This window comes from Xiphophorus hellerii, chromosome 16, assembly GCF_003331165.1.
Source record: "Xiphophorus hellerii strain 12219 chromosome 16, Xiphophorus_hellerii-4.1, whole genome shotgun sequence".
Classification (NCBI taxonomy): domain Eukaryota; kingdom Metazoa; phylum Chordata; class Actinopteri; order Cyprinodontiformes; family Poeciliidae; genus Xiphophorus; species Xiphophorus hellerii.
The window spans coordinates 1,327,225-1,348,837 of NC_045687.1; the positions used below are offsets into that span (position 1 = coordinate 1,327,225).

The window sequence follows — 21,613 nt, forward strand, 5'->3', positions numbered from 1 at the left end:
CCTTGAATATTATATTGATTATTTAGACAATGCTGTGAAAAATAGCACAGAAAACTTTATTTGGGATTTTTAAAGAAATGTTCTGGGGAAATAAACTGACTGGATTCATTTAGTTTTATGTAACTGATGGCATGTTTGATCTCAAGAAGTTCAAATAAATCGTTTGCCCCTTGAATTGAATAGGATACATGTCATATTATTTGGGGAAAATATTAAAAAAATTATCAATCATGGTTTCATGTTATACTTCACAAAAAGCTGGGATTTAAAATGAGGTGTGTAGACTTTTGAGAGCCACTGTAAATCAATATGATGGGTTAGCTAACATCTCTGCAGACCCCACACATCCTGGACACAAACGGTCAGGTTGGAGATAGAGAGACAGGTTTTCTCTTTCAGCTACTGCAAACAGAATAAGCATATTTCCATTACCAAAACTTAATTTCTTGGTGTCAAAATGGTCAACATGGAGCATTAGCATTGGCTTCTATCTGTGTGAAATCAGTATTTATATCAGCATGACTCATCTCCCTACTCTCAGCTCAGCCAGAACACCTACACACATAATGAATGAAGCATGCAAACCTGCACTGACAGCAGCAGCTTTAACTGCAGCTAGATGGAAATCTAGGAACTAAGCTGCATTTAGAACAATAAACAACTTTAATATTTACTCAGCAAACCCATGTGATTTTTCCAAGCCAGCAAATAATGAATCAAAACAAATGTGTTTGCTGACCAGAAAGATATCAGGAAATATAGATGGGTTTTTATTTATTTACCCTGCGTTGTCGTGCAGATTACCGACATTTTTAAGGTGCTTTAACTTTTCTGGAAGTTCTTGTTTATAGAAAACCTGAAAGATATTGAGATTCATTTAAAAACATTTTGCATAAATGCTACCCTGGACGAGTTGATTTGTTTTGCATCTATTAAAAAAAACATCAGACACAAAATGAATGACTGCATAAAAAGTGACTGACCTAATTCAACAGCGATCCAGTCAGTTGGTGCTAGAATCAAAAATATCTTGAGGAAATAAGAAAACAGAAAATTACAACCCTAAGTATTCTGCTAAAGATTTACAGACAACAAGATTGAGGTTCTGGAGTGGCCTAATCAAAGCCCAGACCTGTTTGTAGCTGATGTTACAGTTTACAGAGCTGGAACAGTTTAGCAGGAAGAATGGAGAAAAACTCCAGCATCCAGACTCCCTGCTGTGACGCAATCAGAAATGTAAATACTAAATACTGACTGGAAGGGTGTGAATATTTATACAATCACTTATTTTATGTTACAGATCCTTATCCAATTATTATTATTTATAGAAATACGTTTTTACTTGGATATTTGAGGGTTTTTTGTCAAAGAAAGCTAAGCTTAGTTAATCATGAATGATTTGTAAAACATCCAAGGAGGTGAATACTTTTCTCTCTACGTCGCCCTGTGAAGAAATGCCACCCTGGGTGGAGAGCCACACCATTCATATTAAAATCAATCACTGAAAACGAATAAATTCTGCCTTTTGATTTCTGATGATCGATCTTGTTTTGTAACTGTAGTTCACCAGAATAAAATATAATTAGTAATGGAAAAAAGGCTGCAGAAAAATAAACATTTTATTCAAAATAAGTTTATTGATTAGGATGAAGCTACTGATCAATTATATACGACATCAAAAAGGACCAACATCGACATTATCAGGGAAAGTATCTGAAACTCAAACTTCCTCCTGAAGGGCTGAGAAACTTCTGGTGCTACTCGTTGATGAAGATGAAAAAAAAAAAAGTCTTAAACCAGAAGTTCAAAGAACAAACAGCAAACGTCCTTCCACAGAATTTTCTCTGCATCTGTTTCAGATGTTTTCAGACGAACTCTGGTGGATCAGCTGGGAAAGCGTCTTAAAAACACAGGCAGGTTTTACAAAGCGGAAAGCTGCTCACAGCGCCACCTACTGGTCACACTTTGGAGAGAGAGAAATCTTTTCACATAATTTCTGAAACTATAAATCATTTTAGGGAAACATCTACCAGTTTGGCACCAACTGGTTCTGCTGCCGGCACAAAACAAGTTAAATCTAAAATGATTTTTTAAAATAGAGACAAAACCATCAAGGCTTGGAGAAAAGCAGAACCACAGTTTGTTATCCAGCAGCAGAAAAAAACAAAACGGACTTCGGTGATGCTTTTCCCGCCACAGGATTCCTCCACATCTTTCATCTGAACATCTCTGAGCTGATGTTTGGGTCAGTTTTGATTTAATTTCAAGAATACATTTTCTCAAATTGTCATAAAACAGGTTAAAAAACAAACAACTAAAACTAAACAACAAAACAAGAAAAGGTGACAGCAGACATTTAGCCAACTACACCAAACCTGTAACCCATTTATTCATCCGACCACCGGGGGCGCTGTTATACGACGAGTGTTGCGATTAGATTTGGATAAATACACTGTGATGCAAGCATTAAATTGTTTTGATCCACATTTTTTTTTGTCTCTATCACATAAACAAATGTTTTAACAGAACTCCATAGTGGGATTTGGTTATTTTTAATAGGTTTGTGTATAAAACGATAATGAAAAAGGACTAATTATTATTCTTGGTTAATCTGTTAAGGTTCCTTAACAATTCAGCTAAACTTGATTCATTTTCAATCAGAAATCATCTTCACTCTTTTAACAAGTTAAATCTGTAACATTTTGTTAAAATTTTATAAATTTTTACTCACATTAGGGTGAAATTAAATGAAATGTTCAGTGATGGAGCAGCATTGAAACTATGTTAGGAGTGTTCCACATCTTTCATAAGTGTGGACAAAAATAAAAATATGTACTAAAAAAGATGGAATGAGTGTTCATAATCAGTCATTCAAGTTGCTCAGAATACTTCAGAGTTTCTGCTGTCAGTCAGACTTAGTGGTTTTGTGTCTCCAGGGATAAATCAGCTCCCCGATGAACAGCTTCTTGACGAGCGCCACCCAGGAGTCTCTGGGGTAGCAGCTGTAGGTCGGCGTGCGATAGGTCTGGACGACGCTGCTGCACTTCAGAGGGTTGATCTGCAGAGGAACGGCAGCGTCAGGGAACAGGCTCCACCTCCAGCACCAGCTAACGTCCAAAACGGAGCGTCAAACTAGGAAATCTCACCTCCATCAGCAGGTGGAGGGCGGTGCCCGGCTCCTCACACAGCACTCTGAACTTCACACCCTCTGAAAATGGAATAAAAACAAATTTACACACGCCAAAGTTTCCGCTTTGCAGAAGTAATGAGATTTACCAGCCAGTCTGTAGGGCCGACAGATCCGCAGCGCCATGGCGAACAAAGGGAAAGAGTTGATGAAGTCAACGCTGAGATGCAGGACGCCCTGGAACAGCACCACCACCAGGCGCAGCTGCCCCACACACAGGCACACAGAGGTGTGAAAAACAAACCAACACCACAGCTTTAACAAATGTTTCTGCTTGTTCTCAGAGAAACCTGCAAATAAAGTCAGTTTAAAGATAAACAGGAAGGTAAGGGAGAAGTTCACAAAGCTGTTCTCCTGACTGGACCACTGGAGATAAACAAAACAGCAGCAGACCCAAAAATGATCTCCAGGAAAGGAGAAACAGAGCTGGGGTTCAATTTATTTATGATTACATAAAACATGATTCACTAAAAACTGTCGGTTAAGTTATTAAAAGTCACTGAGATGAAAACTTTTCCAAATCCCAGCTTCAGCTTCTCTTACCAGGGTGAAGACCAGGTAGTACAGCGCTGTGGTAGGAAGCAGGAACAGCAGGATGGTGAACAGCAGCGTTCCGATGAAGAGCTGCAGCAAAAACACAACAGGCCACAGGACTGAAAATGACTGAAAAACCTCAGAAAGTCAGGCAAACTGCTGATTAACACCATCATTAATGAAGAATACTTTGTAAATCTGACTGCTGACTTCCTTAACAGCTTTCCTTCATGGACTGATGGTTTTTGGCTGTTTTCACAATAAAATTGCAAAAACTAAACCATTTGAGCAATCTGTTCCCCTCTTCACCTGTGGGGGCGCTGCACCAAGAACAGCTGAAGGAAACGACTTGAAAACCTCAAAATAAGGTGCTGAGCGCAACTTCCTTCTTCAAATTTAAACAAAAAAGGAGTGGCGTCATATTTTAGTGTTTAGAGGATTTCTCTTTTTAGCTAAAAACCATGAGCCATTTCTCCAGCTAGGCCAGTGTGTTGGTTTTATTGTATTTACCCAGAATGACTTTAAAGAATCTTTCCTTCTTTAAATTTGTGACACAAATCTCTTTCTGAGCGGGTTTTCTTACATTATGAGATGAATTTAATTAAGGTAGATGTAGTACATCAGGAAAGTCGAGGGAAGACTCACCTGGTCCAGGTCGTAGGAGCACGAGTCGACTCTCTGCCGCAGGACGTTCCACTTCTTCCCCCTGAAGAGCCTCCAGAGAGACGACAGGCCGTAGATCTTCAGGCAGTAGAGCCTGACGGAGAATCACAGAGCCGTCAGTCACTCCTAACTGTCAGCCAGAAAATGACCGTCCAACGTTTCCATTCACTCATGAAGATCATTAGTTTTGGGCATTTATATATAAAACATAACATAAAACAAATTTGACACCTTGAAATTGAGCCTCTATCTCTTTAAGTAGCTTCTACTCTTTCTGCCTTCAACAATGGTTCTCATTATTCCGTTGACAACCGTTTTTGAGGTTATATGTAATCCTCCCCTTTATTTAGAGTAGAGAAGTCTTGATCCATCCTGACCAGGAGAAACTCAGCCAGGATCAGAGACAGGAAGTAGTTCAGGAAGGTCCAATCCAGCTGAGAACGAGTTGGACTTTCCCTATTTTATCACTAAGAGAAATCTCTGTGTTCCTTATTTCTGGGTCGGAAACAAAGAATAACAAACATTTCTAAACTTTATCTGCAAGAAGCAGAACAAAGGCTGATGAACCTTCAAATGAAGCATAAAGAACAGTTCAGCACAAAAAGCCTGAGGAGATAAAGTCTCTTCCTTGAAGCTTTTAATGTAAATTTCCAAATTTGGTTCATCGGAGTTCCTGGAGACAGATAATCTGCTCCCAGCCATCATAAAATAATCATCATGAACTAATTTTCCATGAAGCTGCCTGAAGTCAGAGGCAGGCGGCTCCGTCCTCCTCCTGCTGAGATCACTGCAGGGATGCTGAGAAACTCTGACAAAGCTTCTCAAAGTGAAGCTACACGCGCTGTGGGAGATGGAGCAGCATGCATGCAGCAGGAAGGGGGAAACATTTCAGCGTGACGCAGGCGAGGGGCACTATCTTTAGAGCAGATGTTTAATTCAGAGGTTCCTTCCTCTGCTTTCATCAGGATCAGGCGCTGATTCTCCAGAACCGAACTGGAGCTGCAGACAGGCGAGCAGCTGAGAGGGGAACCAGGAAGTAAACATCAACAACCAACCATCCATCATCCATCCAACCAACCAAACAACCATCCATTATCCATCCAACCATCCAACCAACCAACCATCCATCCAACCAACCAACCATCCATCCAATCAACCAACCGTCCAACCATCCAACCAACCAACCATCCATCAAAACAACCATACATCATCCAACCAACCAACCAACCATCCATCCATCCGACCAACCAACCATCCATCAAAACAACCATACGTCATCCAACCAACCAACCAACCATCCATCCATCCATCCGACCAACCAACCATCCATCAAAACAACCATACGTCATCCAACCAACCATCCATCCAACCAAGCAACCAACCAACCATCCATCCAACCAACCAACCAACCAACCATCCATCCAATCAACCAACCGTCCAACCATCCAACCAACCAACCATCCATCAAAACAACCATACATCATCCAACCAACCAACCAACCATCCATCCATCCATCCGACCAACCAACCATCCATCAAAACAACCATTCATCCATCCAACCAACCAACCAACCAACCATCCATCCAACCAACCAACCAACCAACCAACCATCCATCCATCCATCCATCCGACCAACCAACCATCCATCAAAACAACCATACATCATCCAACCAACCAACCATCCATCCAACCAACCAACCAACCAACCATCCATCCATCATCCAACCAACCATCCATCCAAACAACCATACATCATCCAACCAACCAACCAACCAACCAACCAACCAACCAACCAACCAACCAACCAACCAACCAACCAACCAACCAACCAACCAACCAACCATCCATCCATCCATTGGTTCTGATCTCATAATTTAACTCAGGAAGCTTTCTTCAGTCCAACTAATTATCCAGACTGCTCTTCGAATCCTGATCAATAACTGATAACCATTAGAGAGAGCTGGAACATCGATTAGCTGTAAATCAAAGCTTCAAGTTTCCACTTAGCTCCGTCAGACTGAAGCATGAAACCTCAATCCGTCTCTGTACTTCCTGCTGCAGCAGAGGAACCGAATAACTCCTCCAGTCAGACCAAACTTCCACCATCAGCTGGATGGAGACGTCCAACGTTTTCAGCCTGAGCTGGTTTTCATTCTGGATATCGGACCAACATGATTCACAACCAACAGAACCGCATTATTGGGTCATTTTCTGATTTTCAACACAATCTTTAGTTTTAGAGCCAGTAATCTAGAAACACAACAGACTGGTGACTGAATCCTCATTTTACCAACAGAAGGTTTAAAATAGAAATCATTTCACTTTAAAGCTTTGAGAATTCTTCATATCTGGCAGATTTACATGCCGGGTTTAAGATTCTCTGCTCTTTTTTAGCATAGATGCTTAAAAGACCAAAAGGTCTAAAATACAGTTAATCCCTGATACTGACTGTATGTAAGCTTTTAAATTCAAGAAAAGTTGCAAAAAAAATCTAAAAAATGTTCTCGCCAAGTTTTCTGTTATTTAGTAAAGAGAAATACTTTTGATCATTCTAAATAAGCTAGAACAAGAAAAGTTCAGTTTGATTTAACTTGAGACGGTGAAAAACATTGTGTTTTTATTCAGAGGATGTAAATATCTGGTTTCAATGGCACATGTGTGAATTTTCACTAGGAACACCACTTTTCTATTTGCTCCTGGTGCATGTAGAGATCTTTAACAGGAGGCACATATCCTCACAGCTGGACCGTATCTGGATAAAAAAATGAAATCCAACCCAAAAATGTGAAGAAAACATGCAGCTGTGCAAGTCAGAACCTGCAATTACAGAAACAACAACAACTACGGTTCTCCTCTGAGAATAAAGGCAAACATCTCTAAAATAACTCAGTTATTTTTATTTAGTCAAGTTTAAAATCTTCTGAACCAAAATCTGATGAAAATATTTGAGTTTTACTCAAATAAACAGCATAAGTCTCTTTACAGACGTCCGAAATTAAAATGTCTGACAAACACTGCCCCCTGCAGGCTTTTAAACATATTACAGTTTTTATTACAAATATAGAAACTGGGTTAAAATCAGAACAAATCAAATGTTGGGACGACACTAAAATGTACAACAGAGTATTAGGCTGAGATTTTTTGTAGTTTTATTATGAAAATAAAGATGCAATATTACCAGGAGAAAGGGGTTAAAATTAGGAAACTTCAATGAGTAAAAAGCTTTGATAGTTATAAATATCAGACATGATCAGTTCAGCAATTCAGTGATTCTTTCTGCTATTCAGTTGTTTGGAAGATCATTTCAGAGTGATAATAACTTGATGCTGATGTGATAAAAGATTAAATATTTCCTTATTTGTAACAAGATGCTCAACATTCCTCATTTTAACCCAGTGGTCAGACTGGTCTTTCCTGCAGGAGTTATTATAAAATCACTGCTTTATTCTCCTAATATTATGACTTTATTGTCAAATCACTATAACTTTATTCTATTAATTTAAAAGCAAATATTTACTTAGAATGGCCCTGATAATCCGTTGTAGAAAGGCTTTAATTCTAACACATAGCTAGCCTTTTGATTTGCTTAATCTGAACGAACGAACGTCCATCCATCCATCATCCATCCATCCATCCGTACATCCATCCATCCATCGTTACCTGGCTCCGTAGACGTAGAAGCAATAGATGTGGAAGGTGAACAGCGCCACCATGTCAGACAGCAGTGAGAGGGCAAAGGTCAGGCCGAGGCAGGCGGACAGGCCTCCGTACCAGAGGATTCCCTGGATGAACGGCGCCATCAGGTGGATGTAGCCTGCAGGGCGACAGGCAGAGATGAGCCTCATGTTGGTGAACGCTGCTGCTGGTTCTGGTTGGTTCTGGTCCGAGACTCACTGATCCACAGGTGGATGTGGTAGAGGAAGAACCGGCCCAGAACCTGGTCCAGGGCCCGGTTCATCTTCAGGCCGGCCGGAGCTCCCATCAGCCACTGCAGCAGCTCCTCCAGCTTCTGCGCCACGCGCTGTGGAGACAGAGCAGGGCATGCTGGGAAATTACCCGGCTACGAGTCACAGGAAGGAACATTTACAGTTTAATGACTTGAATGCAAAAATAACAAAACTAAATACCATACAATTTTTTAATCTTAAATGTCTCGTAATTTTTGTTTTTAAATCAGTTTTAAAAATAAAATATAAAAATTGATTTAAATGTTATTTCTGATTGGCTGCCAGTGAAATTCATGAAGCTACTTTGCTGCTCAAGCAAGAAATGAAAAAGTTTGTGACAAGAAAAAAACCAAAGGAAGCAACACTGCTGCAAAAAGCCGTAAGAACAGTGGGACTAAAATTAAATTTAATATGATTAATAGAAAACATTACACATTTTCTTATAATCAAAACAGTGGATCATGTTGAAAAGTTGCATTATCTGCTAATAAAATTATTATTATTATATTAAATTATTAATTATTAAGAATTATTAAGAATAATTAATAATTATTATATTATAAATTTTTCTGAAAAAGAACTAATGGCCGACTAAAATCAGACAGTAGGAGGCAACATTTATGCTAAATAAATATAATAATTACTGAATAGTGACTAAAAAACATTCTAAAATTTGATGTTTATTTACGTGTTTCGTAGCATTGTCTGTGGGATTGCTAAGAAGGTCAGAGGTCATCGCTGTTTGGAAAAGTTCGGGAACTCCTGGTCTAATCTCACTGACTCTTTGGTTGGATGGATGTTCAGACATCCAACCCAGACCCACCATTCTATATCTACAGTATATCTTATATAATCTCTATATAATTTCTATGTAATCGCTATATAATCTCTATATGATCCCATATGTCTGCTGTGACTCACGTCGGCGGCCGGCACCATGTTGCTGGCCAGCATGGCGATGTTTTGGTCTCTGTAGAGCCACGACATGAGCAGGACGCCCAGCGAGACGTCCAGCAGGACGGACACCAGGACGTTGGCCTTCCTGCAGACAGACAGGGGACAGGTGAGAGGGACGGACCCGGTCTGACCCGGCCCCGTGTCCCTCTGGGACAGAACCTCCTCCCACCTCATGAAGTCCATGTGGGCGGCGGCCTGCGGAGCGCCCAGCGGAGCGCCCAGCGGAGCGCCCAGCGTCTGCAGCCGCTCGGTTCTGTAGCTCAGCTGGACGCAGGTGGACAGCTTGGAGAACAGGAAGCGCAGCGGGAAGACGCTGAGGATCCTGGGAGAGACGGCAGGAAGTTAGAGGGAGGCAGCAGAACCAGAACCAGAACCAGAACCGGAATCGGACCGGGTTCAGGCTGGAACTATGACTCATTCAGGCTGAAATCGGTTCAGATGTTAAAACGTCTTCAGGGGATTTTCTCCATAAAACGACTCGATTTGGACGAGAATAAAACCTGATTAATAATAAAAACTCTTTATTTCATAAAAAAATTATTTATTTCTGCAAATCATAACAAGAGAAAAGATGTTTCTAATGTTCAATGAGATTATTTACAAATTTGATCTTTTACTAACAACTGGAGAAAAAACAAACAACTAAATTAATAAAATTATCCGTATTTTATTATATTATTAAGAATCTGTTGTCACAAAGAGACACATTCTGTAGAAAAGTGTGGCAGCCATGTTTTAGCCAGCTGACTGGTAGTGTGCAGGAGGGGTCTCTGACTTTTTCCTGGCTTCTCATTTAAAACCAGGAGGAAAATTTGACCCATTTTTAATTTTTCAGAACCTTTTTGTACAGTGAAGCCAGAAATCAGTTTTGAGTGTTTTTCCTGTCTGAGACGATTCGCATGTTTTCTTCAAAACTAATAATCATTTTTATTTACTGTTGTTTTTATTTATTTTAAATGTAACTAATAAGACGTTGAAGAAAGTTGTAGCTCTTCCAGTTCAGGGTGCATTTCTCAGTGGTTCTCCCTGATATTTAAAGTTTGCGCTCCAACCCGGTTCTCCTCACCGGGCGCTGCAGATCCAGGTCCAGACGGAGAGCATCCGGCCCAGCAGGAGGCCCAGCGGAACCGAGGCCCGCTTCAGCAGCTCCACCACGATGCTGGCCTCCCGGCCCTCAGACTGCCAGTGGGTCGACCGCAGCGGCCCGTCATCGTACCGGTCCAGGACGAAGAGCGGCTGGCTGCGCGCCACAGTCCCAAACACCTGAGGAGGAGGAGGAGGAGGAGGAGGAGGAGGAGGAGGAGGAGGGGGAGGAGGAAGCCACAAAAACACGCCGCACGTTTCAGAAACAACAGAACCCTTCGGAAGCGTCAGAACCCGGATCGTCTCTGGTCCTCCGGTACCTGTCTGAGCTCAGAGTGAGGTTCTGATCCGTTCCCAGACTCCTGGGCCTCCACAGGATGAAGCTGCGACAGCATCACCTTCCTCTGCTCGTAGTGGACGAAGATCACCTTCTCCTCATCCTCACGCTCTGCGTCGCCGCCGTCCTCTTCGCTCTTCTTCTTCTTCTTCTCTGCTTTTTCTCCTGGATTCTTCCCACAAACTGGAGGAGAGAAAATCTTACAGTTTTTATCGCCAAGAAAGAAATTTCTGAGTATGAGATGATTTTAGTTTGACTGAAATAATAAAACAGAATATTTATTAAATGACTGAATAAAAATCCAGCTAACAGTTCTGAATAATGAGCATTATTTCTGCTGCTTCTCCAATTCAGTATGAAGGTTTTATTCTGTTTGGTTATTGTTACATTTTTTATCTGTATTTGTTGTTAAAATGTTTGAAATAAAGATTTCAGTTATTTCAGAAAATATGTTTCTAAAATTCAATGAGATTATTCACAAATTTTATCTTTTACTGACAACTGGAGAAAAAATAAACAACTAAATTAATAAAATTATCCATATTTTATTATAGTAAGCATCCATCCATCTGTTGTAACAAAGAGACACATTCTGTAAAAAAGTGTGGCAGCCATGTTTTAGCCAGCTGACTGGCAGTGTGCAGGAACAGGTGGAAAAATGCTGATTTTTCCAGACTCAAAGGAGGAAAAAGGAAGGAAGGAAACAACATTAATTTTAATAAATGAATGCTGTTTGTCATGTTTCAGTTTACTGTCTGTTTTTAATAAATGAATGCTGTTTATAAAGCTGTTTCTGACTGCTGCTCTTGTCCTGAACTCCAGCAGGGGGCGCTCACTCTGGTCCCGGCTGAGCACCTCGCAGCTGAAGCCCGTCTTTCCGAACTGCCGTCTGATCTGGAGCCAGCGCTCCTGGGGGAAGATGGTGCTCAGGTCCCTGAGGAAGCTCTCCATGCCCTCCTGCCCGTCTTTAGGGAGACTCCAGGAGCCGAGAACCGTCAGATCCACGCGGCTCTGAGCCTGCATCTGGGACGACAGCATAGAGGGAAGAAGTCCAATTAGTTATTGCGTTTTATTTAACCGGACTCTGATTCACCCAAACAAGTCTTTAAGCTGCAGAATGTAAATCAAAAAAATATTTTTTTTACATATTTGTTTAAACTGTCACCAGGCTGAGACAGTTTAACATGAAACCGATAATCCGCTTTCTTCCAGTGATCAGAAACAACCAATCAGAACAAAGAGGCGGGTCTTAGCACTGTCAATCATCCAGATTATATCACTTATAACAGGTGTAGCAGCTCCCCAGCAGTTGAATTTATCCAGCCAGTCTCGACGGGTGAATTTAGCGTTTTTATTTATTTTTTCTTCGGGTGATTCGTCACCACAGTCACCACAGTCACCACAGTCACCGTGAAAACTAAAACATATACAAATATTAAAATACAAACATAAACTTACAATACAATCAACAAAACAAAACGTACCTCGCTGCTTTCACTGGGGAACACTTGATTTCTGCATGCTACTCAGCTTGACAGTTCAAGTCGTTGATTGGCATGAGATACTACCAGCTTTTAAAGGGCCCGCCCTCATTAATTACGGCAGCCCAAGAGGTACAACAAAAAAAAACCCCAAAACATTACAAATTGTAAATACCATTAAAAACAAAAAAAAAAAAAACCAAACAAAAATACTAATCAAAACAGACAAACATCCATAAACAATCTCTCATACTTAATTTAGAAAACTCTTAATTTATTTTAAATAGTGTATCCGTTACACTCCCACCAATAATGCATGAACTGTTACCAAAAAATCATGCATTATTTCAAAATTTCCCTTAAACCATGCAGATTGTTTAAAAACATGCTTGTCTGTGTACATTCAGTTTACAAGTCACTTTCTAATAACACCACCAATTTTTGCACTGGTCTTTCTATCACTGAACTCTTAGAGATAAAATCCTTTCCTGATCTTTGTTCTCCTGTTCTCAACTTCACTTTTCGAACTAAGCCGTCACTATCAACCATTGTTTCCACAACACGACCCAACTGCCACCTATTTCTTGGGAGAAAATCTTCTTTAACAATTACAACATCATTTACCTTCAGATTGCGCCGAATTACATGCCATTTTTGTCTAATGGAAATATTCTGGAGGTATTCTCTCTTCCACCGACTCCAAAACTGTTCAACCAAAAACTGCACACGGCGCCAACGTTTTGAGGAATAGATATCCTCCCTCACAAATTTTCCTGCAGGAGGCAGAGCAGAATCAGACTTCATTTGAAGCAAATGATTAGGAGTTAAAGGTTCAAGAGAACCAGGGTCATTTATTCCTTTTAGTGTTAAAGGACGACTATTAATTATGGCCATGGCTTCATAAAAGAAAGTTCTTAATGAAGCATCATCAAGTTTTCCCAGGCTTTGAGAAAGAGTAAAGGCTAACACATTTCGAATGGTGCGTATCTGACGCTCCCAAACACCACCAGCATGACTTGCTGATGGAGCATTAAAGATGAACTCACATTGGTTCTCTGCTAGAAAAGACTCCAGATGTTTAGGATCACATTGTTTCAACTCATTTTGGGCTCCTACAAAATTTCTTCCTTGATCGCAATGTATCTGGCGAACAACTCCCCTCAAACTAATGAAACAACGCAGGCCATTAATAAAAGAATCTGTGGACAAATCATCCAACATTTCAATGTGAACAGCTCTCGAATAAAGGCAGGTGAACACCAATCCATACCTTTTGTGTTCCTTACGATTTCTTTTAACAACAAAAGGACCAAAACAGTCCATTCCACAATAAGTAAATGGTGCAGATGCTTCCAAGCGTTCCTTTGGAAGCTCAGCCATAAGCTGTTCTTCCAGTGGTCGTCTGAGCTTCCTGCACTGCACACATTTATGAATCATCTGAGCCACCAACCTGCTGCAGCCAATTAACCAAAACCCATTTATCCTGAGCTGCATTTGGGTTTGACCTCTGCCTTGATGACCTACCTGAATGTGACAGTAGGACAAAATAAGATGAGTGATATGGCTGTTTTTTGGTAAAATCAGTGGATATCTAAAATCTTCACTAAGAGATGAATGTTTTAATCGCCCACCAACCCGTAGTAGACCATCTTCTACAAATGGATTTAAATGGAACAGAGGGCTAGAATGTGGAAGGATCTCTCCTCGTTTTAGCAACTTCATCTCTGAGCCAAAGGCCTGTTCTTGAACAAGTTTCACCACTGATTTAACAGCATCCTCACGTTCTTTAACACTCACCACGTTTGAACATTTGTTCTGGCATCCAAGTCTTTTAATTCTAGCTACTACTTTAATCAATGTTGACCAAGATGAAAACCCAGTGAAACGTTCAAGAAAATCAGCGGTATCATTTGCTGTTGTCACAAATGTCTGAACAGCTTTAACCTCTGGATCACCAACTAACAGATCAGGGTAAGATTTAAATTCCCTGTTCATCTCTCTTTTCCACAAAAACTTAGGACCTGTTAGCCAATTTGTAGTTAAAATCTCAGAGGCACATAACCCTCTTGATGCATGATCTGCCGGATTTTCAGTTGTGTCAACATGATTCCATTGATTTGGATTTGTGTTCGCTCTAATTATCTGGACCCGATTTGCCACAAATACATGAAACCGTCGTGCTTCATTATTAATATATGACAACACTACTTGTGAATCTGTCCAGAAAAACTCTGTGTCTATCTTCATATCAAGTTCTGATTTTAACAGAACGCTCAACCTAGTAGCAACCACTGCAGCTGTAAGCTCGAGACGAGGAATGGTTGTAATTTTCAAAGGAGCAACTCTGGCTTTAGCCATGATTAAAACACAATGAATTTCACCTTTGTCATTCTCAAATCTGAGGTAAGAGCATGCACCATATGCTAGGCTGCTAGCATCTGAGAAGTGATGTAGTTCTGTTTTAACGATTTTTCCAAATCCTTGGGGATGATAACATCTTTGTATCATTAACCCTTTCACATCCTGAAGGCTAAACTTCCACTTCTCCCACCGTACAAGTAAGTCTTCAGGCAGAGGGTCATCCCATCCAATACTTCTGCGGCACAGATCTTGTAAAATACATTTCCCATTCATAATGAATGGTGAAATAAATCCTAGCGGATCATATAGAGATGCTATTACTGACAAAATACCACGGCGTGTATCAGGTTTGTCCCTCAGATCAATGTGAAAGCCCAAACAGTCACCTTTGACATGCCATCGCATACCTAAAGTATGTTCAGCATGTGTTAAATCAGGCTTGAAATCAGCAGAAACCACACTTGTGGCTCTCTCAGATGGATTCACACAATCTAGAACTTCAGACCTATTGGAATTAAATTTGTGGAGTCTCAAACCACCTTCTTTGCACAGTTTCTGCGCTTCAGTTATTAGTGTGGTGGCATCATTAGTTGTAGGGACACTTATTAACCCATCATCAACATAAAAATTATTCTCCACAAATGCTGCTGCAGCTGGAAACTTTGATCTCTGCTGTTGTGCCAAATATTTCAGACCAAAATTAGCACAGCCTGGAGAGGAGGCAGCACCAAAAAGGTGGACTTTCATCTGAAATTCTTTAGGCTCGCTCTCCAAATCTCCTTGCTCCCACCATAGAAACCTGAGGTAACAACGATGCTTTGATGAAACATAAAACTGGTGGAACATCCTTTCAATGTCACAAATAATAGCAACAGCTTCTTTTCTGAAACGCAGAAGGATTCCAATTAAAGAGTTAATCAAATCTGGACCAGTCAACAAAGTGTCATTCAAAGAGGTACCACGAAATTTAGCTGAGCAGTCAAACACTACTCTTAACTTATCTGGTTTCTTTGAATGATACACCCCATGATGAGGTAAGTACCACACACAACCATCATTGATGTTTGTCTCAGGAGCTAGTTCAGCATCACCACAGCTAATGATTGACTCCATAAATGTTTTATAATGATTGTTGAACTGATCATTTCTTTTTAACCTTCTCTTTAGATGTTGTAAACGAACAATAGCCAGCCTCTTATTATTTGGCAACACAGGAAGGCAGGGTGTTTTAAATGGAAGGGGCATCTCCAAATGTCCATCGTCTTTCTGTGTAATATTTTCACTCAGAAGTTGTATAAACCGAATGTCATCTTGGGAAACACATTTTCCTTCTGGACCCTTTTCATTGAAATCCAACTCCAAAACTCTTAAAACATCAGAAGCCAATGGAGCGGGCATTTCTTTCACCATCACTCTATGTACAAATCTTTGGTTGCCTTGCCGATCTAAATGTGGATTGGCTGCCCCGATAATACTCCAACCAAGAGTAGTCCTCTGAGCAAAAGGTTCATTTTCCCCACCAACAACAACTTCCAAGGGAGCCAAAGCAGAAGGACAGTCAAAACCAATGAGTAAACCTACTTCACAGTCTTGTAAAGCAGGCATTTTGCCAGCCAGATGTTTAAGGTGAGGCCACTGTAATGCTGTACTTCTGCTTGGTATGCAAGATGTATCAACAGGAATGAAGTCACGCGTGTATGCTTGCGGCAACCGTATGTAATTATCAGAGAAAAAACTCCGAACTTGCAAGTCATACACATTTTGACTAGAAACAGGTGTATCAACAGAAACCATGGTACTAAGTTTTAGCTGTACTGGTTTGGTTTCAACAGTCAAGTTTTTCACAAGATCTTCTAAAACAAAGGAGGAGTCACTCTGAGTATCAAGGAGTGCATAAGTAAGTATTTCTTTCCCAGGATCCTTCACAGAGGACAGAAAAACTGGAATAATACTTGATGTGGCAGAAATGTTTCGGGTGAGTGCATGAGATAAAACACTGTGAGAAACCTGAGGTGTTTCTTCTGGAGGGATTGAACACTGCTGACCAACATCCCGACATCTCACTCTGTCCTTGTGTAAACAAGTAGGATGATGTCGTCTACACTCTCCACAAACATGCCGCGTTTTACAATCTTTCAATAAATGGCCTTTCCTTAAACATCCAAAACAAAGATGGTTCTGATATATAAATGATCTTTTGTCTTCCATTGATTTAACTGCAAATTTGGGACATTTAGCAACACTGTGTGATATGTCTGTACAAACCAAGCAAGGCAGTTTAGATTTCAGAACATGACCAGTTTCTTGCTTCTTGAACTCCGTACTGGTATTAAAAGCCTTAGCTTTCCTGGAAAGATCATTTGAAGAAGTTTTAGACTTTAACAAAAATGGAGAAGCAATAGGATTACATGCTATACGTGCTTCCTTTTGTATAAATTTAGAAAAACATTCAAAAGATGGATATTCTCCACACGCATCAAGCACTTCAACCACAACTCTACTCCATTTACGTACAACCCAGTCTGGTAATTTCTTCAACATCTTATGATTTTCTTCACAATCATTTAAGATGGACAGTCCTTTTACTTGAGGCATAGCCTCTTCACAACTTTTCAAAAAGTCAGCAAAATCTCTGAGAGACAATGGATCATTTGGTGCAATCTTTGGCCATGACATAAGTTTATCTCTAAATGCTTTCTGAATTACAAATGGGTTTCCATATCTGTCCTGTAGAACTGACCAAGCACCCTCATATGCGTCCTCAGAGCTTCTGTAAAAGAAACCTTCCACAGCCTTTCGGGCTTCTCCAGAGAGATAACTTTTCAAATACAACATTTTTTCTCCAACAGAGATGGATTTTGAATCAATTAAAGTTGTAAATGATATCTTAAAGTCCACAAATTTCAAAGGGTCACCTGAGAATATGGCAGGTTCAGGAACAGGAAGGCGACTTAAACTCAATGAGCTCGTTAAGGCTTCAGCCAAGTTTACTGCAGGAATCTCAGAGCAAGCTTGAGGTGGTAGAATTGATGCAGCCCTTGCAGCTGACTTTCTTGGATGTTTTAAAATTTGCACTGATTTAACCTCAGGCTTAAAATCAAGACTTTCCCCTTCTACCCCATCTTCAAGTCTGCTATAAACATCAAGCCGAGCTGCAGCCATTTTAACTTCCATATCTGTTTGCATTACCTTTAACTTGCTCTTCTCCTCATCAAGCTGCTGTAGCACTTCAGCTTCCTTCTGCTTCATTTCTGCCATAATCTGGGACTCATGACACTTCCATTCACATTCAAGCTTACTGACTCTCGCATGTTGAGCTTCAATCTCCAACATGGATTTAACTTGTACCCTTTTAGCTGCAAAATCAGCTTCTGCCATTACACGCCCTTGAGAAACTTTGGAGCTGGTAATTGATGAACCACATGTAGATGAAGAACCTTCAGTAGAGATTTCTCCAAAAACAGACTGATATTCGTCTCTATTTAAGACTTCTCGCACCCTTTCCTTTTCAACTTCTTGATTAAAATTTTCTTCAACAATACCCCCTTCTAAACGCTTACACACAAGATCATAAATCTCATTTGTTAATATAGTACAGGCATCTAGTTTCTGCACAATATCTGGAGTATTTAAAGAATTACGTTGAAGAAACTCATAATTCTGTTTCACTTTATCAAGACTGTTTTGGATCTGCTGATTTATTTCATCCAGATTTTCCTGAGAGCAAAAACCCTTTAATTTCTTCCTGGCTTCTCTGGCGATTTGTTTCCAGGATGCATAAGATTTAAGAAATGCTTTTATCTGTTTTGTAGACTCTGCTTCTCTGTACTGCTCTCCCTTTTCAGTTAACTTTCTTGTGCGAGGACCTGAAACCAACTCTTGTCCTTTTGGCTTTTCTTCAGTGCACACATCTTCAGCAGAAAGTCCTTTTTCACGTGGCAGTGACATCTTAACTCTAAAACCTTACAGTGAAATTAAACCCACAAAACTTAACATTTAGTTACAAAACACCATTCTAATTTTTTCCCTTTTTTTTTTTTTTTTTTTTTTTTAATTACATACCTTATAAGTAATTTGGCATATAATTTGACCAAACATAGTCCTTGAGCTCATTTAATTTCATACATATTCAGGTGACGTCATGTCCAAGTTATTTCCGCGTTGTTTGATCAGTCAATTTCTCACCGCGCCATTGGTCATCTGTCAGATTCAGTTTCTGATGCTAACTTGGATCCTCCACGAAGACAGCTCCTCATGGTGGCGTTGACTCCGACGCAGCGCCAAACCTCGGCCGATGTCCGATCCAAACGTCTCACCGTCAAAAGGAAGGCGACACACGGAAGCCTCGAGTTTTCACTGTAGCAGCTCCCCAGCAGTTGAATTTATCCAGCCAGTCTCGACGGGTGAATTTAGCGTTTTTATTTATTTTTTCTTCGGGTGATTCGTCACCACAGTCACCACAGTCACCACAGTCACCGTGAAAACTAAAACATATACAAATATTAAAATACAAACATAAACTTACAATACAATCAACAAAACAAAACGTACCTCGCTGCTTTCACTGGGGAACACTTGATTTCTGCATGCTACTCAGCTTGACAGTTCAAGTCGTTGATTGGCATGAGATACTACCAGCTTTTAAAGGGCCCGCCCTCATTAATTACGGCAGCCCAAGAGGTACAACAAAAAAAAAACCCAAAACATTACAAATTGTAAATACCATTAAAAACAAAAAAAAAAAAAACCAAACAAAAATACTAATCAAAACAGACAAACATCCATAAACAATCTCTCATACTTAATTTAGAAAACTCTTAATTTATTTTAAATAGTGTATCCGTTACAACAGGACATTTTTCCCATAAGTCACTTTATCTGCCAATGGAATAAGTACTTTATTATTATTATTAAGGAACAAACAACCCTCCATATCTTGCAGAAAAGTTAGTTTGACTTGTTTCAATTTGCACTAGAAAGTAAACCGAAAATACTTGGTAACATTTTGTGTTTTTGCAGTGTAGCTGAGGGAGAAGGTGGAGGAGATCAATCTTTTCACAGATTATCTGTCTCATAGCAAACTGTCACAGTTTCAACTAATATGTAAAAAAAAACAATTTTTAAAAAATAAAAGTTCCATACTGCAGATTTGGTTCGTTATCAATCATATTTCCAACATTAAAGTCTCAACTGATCGTAAACACACCCAGAGAGATTTGGAAAATCAGCACATGAAAGTGTAATAAATTTATATCTATAGGATCTATTTTTTATTCACCACTGGACAGTATTTAGTGTCGCACCAACCTGCTGGATGTACTGCTTGACCTGCGCTGGGATGAACGGGTAGTGGATGACCGCCAGCACCACGGCCGAGTCATGACCGGAGATCCAGCGGCCCACCAGCAGCCCGCTCTCCGCCCGGTTGCAGCACTGTGGGAAGAAGATCTTCAGCACCATGGCGTCCGCAGCTCTGATGATAAACAGAAGAAATATTCATTTAGTTGAATGTTAACGAGTTAAAAACATTGGAATAAAGGAAAGGAATTGTTTTAGAAATAAATATCTAACTTGTCTGTTTGCAATAAAGATGTACTGTATGTTTCACCTTTTGAAGTAAATAACTGTAATAAATTGATTACATTTCGATTTAATGAGATGAACAGGTTCCTGTTTTTATTTTTGTACAAAAACTAAACTGAAAACAGTTTCATCCTTCAATTCATCCTTCTTCCACTGGGTTTGAAATGTTAAATCTAAATCAAATCAATTAGTAATCTTCATTAGCAGCAAAGTTAACAGCAAAAACTAATAACGGTAGGAAATGTCGCATGCGCTGGGCGGTCATAAAAAGGTCAAAACAACTGCAGACATCCAAATCCTTTTAGGAGACATTGTTGATGAATTGAAAACAAATGGAAAGGAGATTAGATTAATGTAATGACGAATTGCCGAATCAAAGCTTGAAACATTCATTCATTTAAGGTAAACAGTGTCTATTGACAGATAAGCGCAATCCGAGGAAAATCTCCAAATCGGACAGTATTTGAGGGGAGTTTGGTGAGAAGGCTGGCCTCCTTTCGCCCTTCACTCGCCCCGTTGTGGTTGTCATAGCAACACGGGGAGCCCTGGGCTGGAATCTGATTGATTTCTGCGGCAGTGATCTGGATTTCACAACTCAGGAGCAGAAAGTAGGTTAACTGTAGTGCTAGATGATAACAAAATACGAGGCTGTCACCCGAAAAATATTTATTAGCAAAAGCGATTAAAATGAAGAGGTAATGTTCGTTATTAGGTTCTTCCTGTCAAACTCCTGCTGGCGGCTCATTGACTTAAAACGCTTAAATCTTCGCTAAATTAAAACGCAGAAGCTCCATTAAACAAATAAACTGTTGAGCTGACAGAGAGCATGATGGGAAACGAGGCGCGAGTGTGATAGAGTTTAATTTTACCTTCCTTAACACAATTAAACGGTGTCTCCTTGAGAGTCCGGTTCTTCTACTGCAACATCGCCGCCATTTTATTTGTTTATAGTCCGTCACTTAAAGTGTCCGGACAGAAACAGGCGTGTTTGTTCTGTTCTCTTCTACAAAGGTGTGAAAACCCATTAAAATGCATGGAGAGCATTTTGTTGATTGAAAAATATATTTTAATATATGTTTAAAATTACTTAATCCAACAGACAGAGTCATAAAGCTATGTGCAAAATCTGCAATTTTAAAGTATAATGAATAAAACATTTGTATAAATAAATTACATAATTACAACATAATAAATTCAGGCAAAATTATAGGGTATCTTCTCCAAGTCATTTTTTTCAATACAAAACCTACGAAACTAATACTTACAGTCGGTAATATATATATTTGTTAGAACTGAGTGAAATACTTACAGGGCAATATTTATTCTTTTGTCATTATATATTTTATTTCTGAGTTCTTGATTCAACTTTATTAATCATTTTTATCAAAGCCATAGATATTGACTATGCTCAGTTTTTAATTATTTATTGATTGTATTTATTTTATTATTTTTGGCTTTTCAATATTGCTACTTATTTTG

The 21,613-nt window shown here is 39.7% G+C and overlaps 1 protein-coding gene and 1 long non-coding RNA gene across 2 annotated transcripts; both read right to left on the minus strand.

The window, feature by feature from the left end:
• Window positions 1-1,613: 1,613 nt before the first annotated feature.
• pigq (phosphatidylinositol glycan anchor biosynthesis, class Q) lies at window positions 1,614-21,089 on the minus strand. The gene is made up of 14 exons (XM_032587723.1): window positions 21,004-21,089; window positions 19,859-20,024; window positions 11,546-11,732; window positions 10,693-10,892; window positions 10,356-10,552; window positions 9,459-9,611; window positions 9,254-9,374; window positions 8,280-8,406; window positions 8,046-8,199; window positions 4,367-4,478; window positions 3,731-3,811; window positions 3,277-3,391; window positions 3,147-3,208; window positions 1,614-3,058 (listed from the first exon to the last, which is right to left on the minus strand). Exons 2-14 carry the CDS (start codon window positions 20,009-20,011, stop codon window positions 2,906-2,908), a joined length of 1,815 nt encoding a protein of 604 aa, XP_032443614.1. The 5' UTR covers window positions 20,012-20,024; window positions 21,004-21,089; the 3' UTR covers window positions 1,614-2,905.
• On the minus strand, window positions 18,258-19,265 carry LOC116735688 (uncharacterized). Its single transcript, XR_004342413.1, has 2 exons — window positions 19,103-19,265; window positions 18,258-19,035 (listed from the first exon to the last, which is right to left on the minus strand). It is a non-coding gene; the product is annotated as an uncharacterized LOC116735688 (long non-coding RNA).
• Window positions 21,090-21,613: the final 524 nt, after the last annotated feature.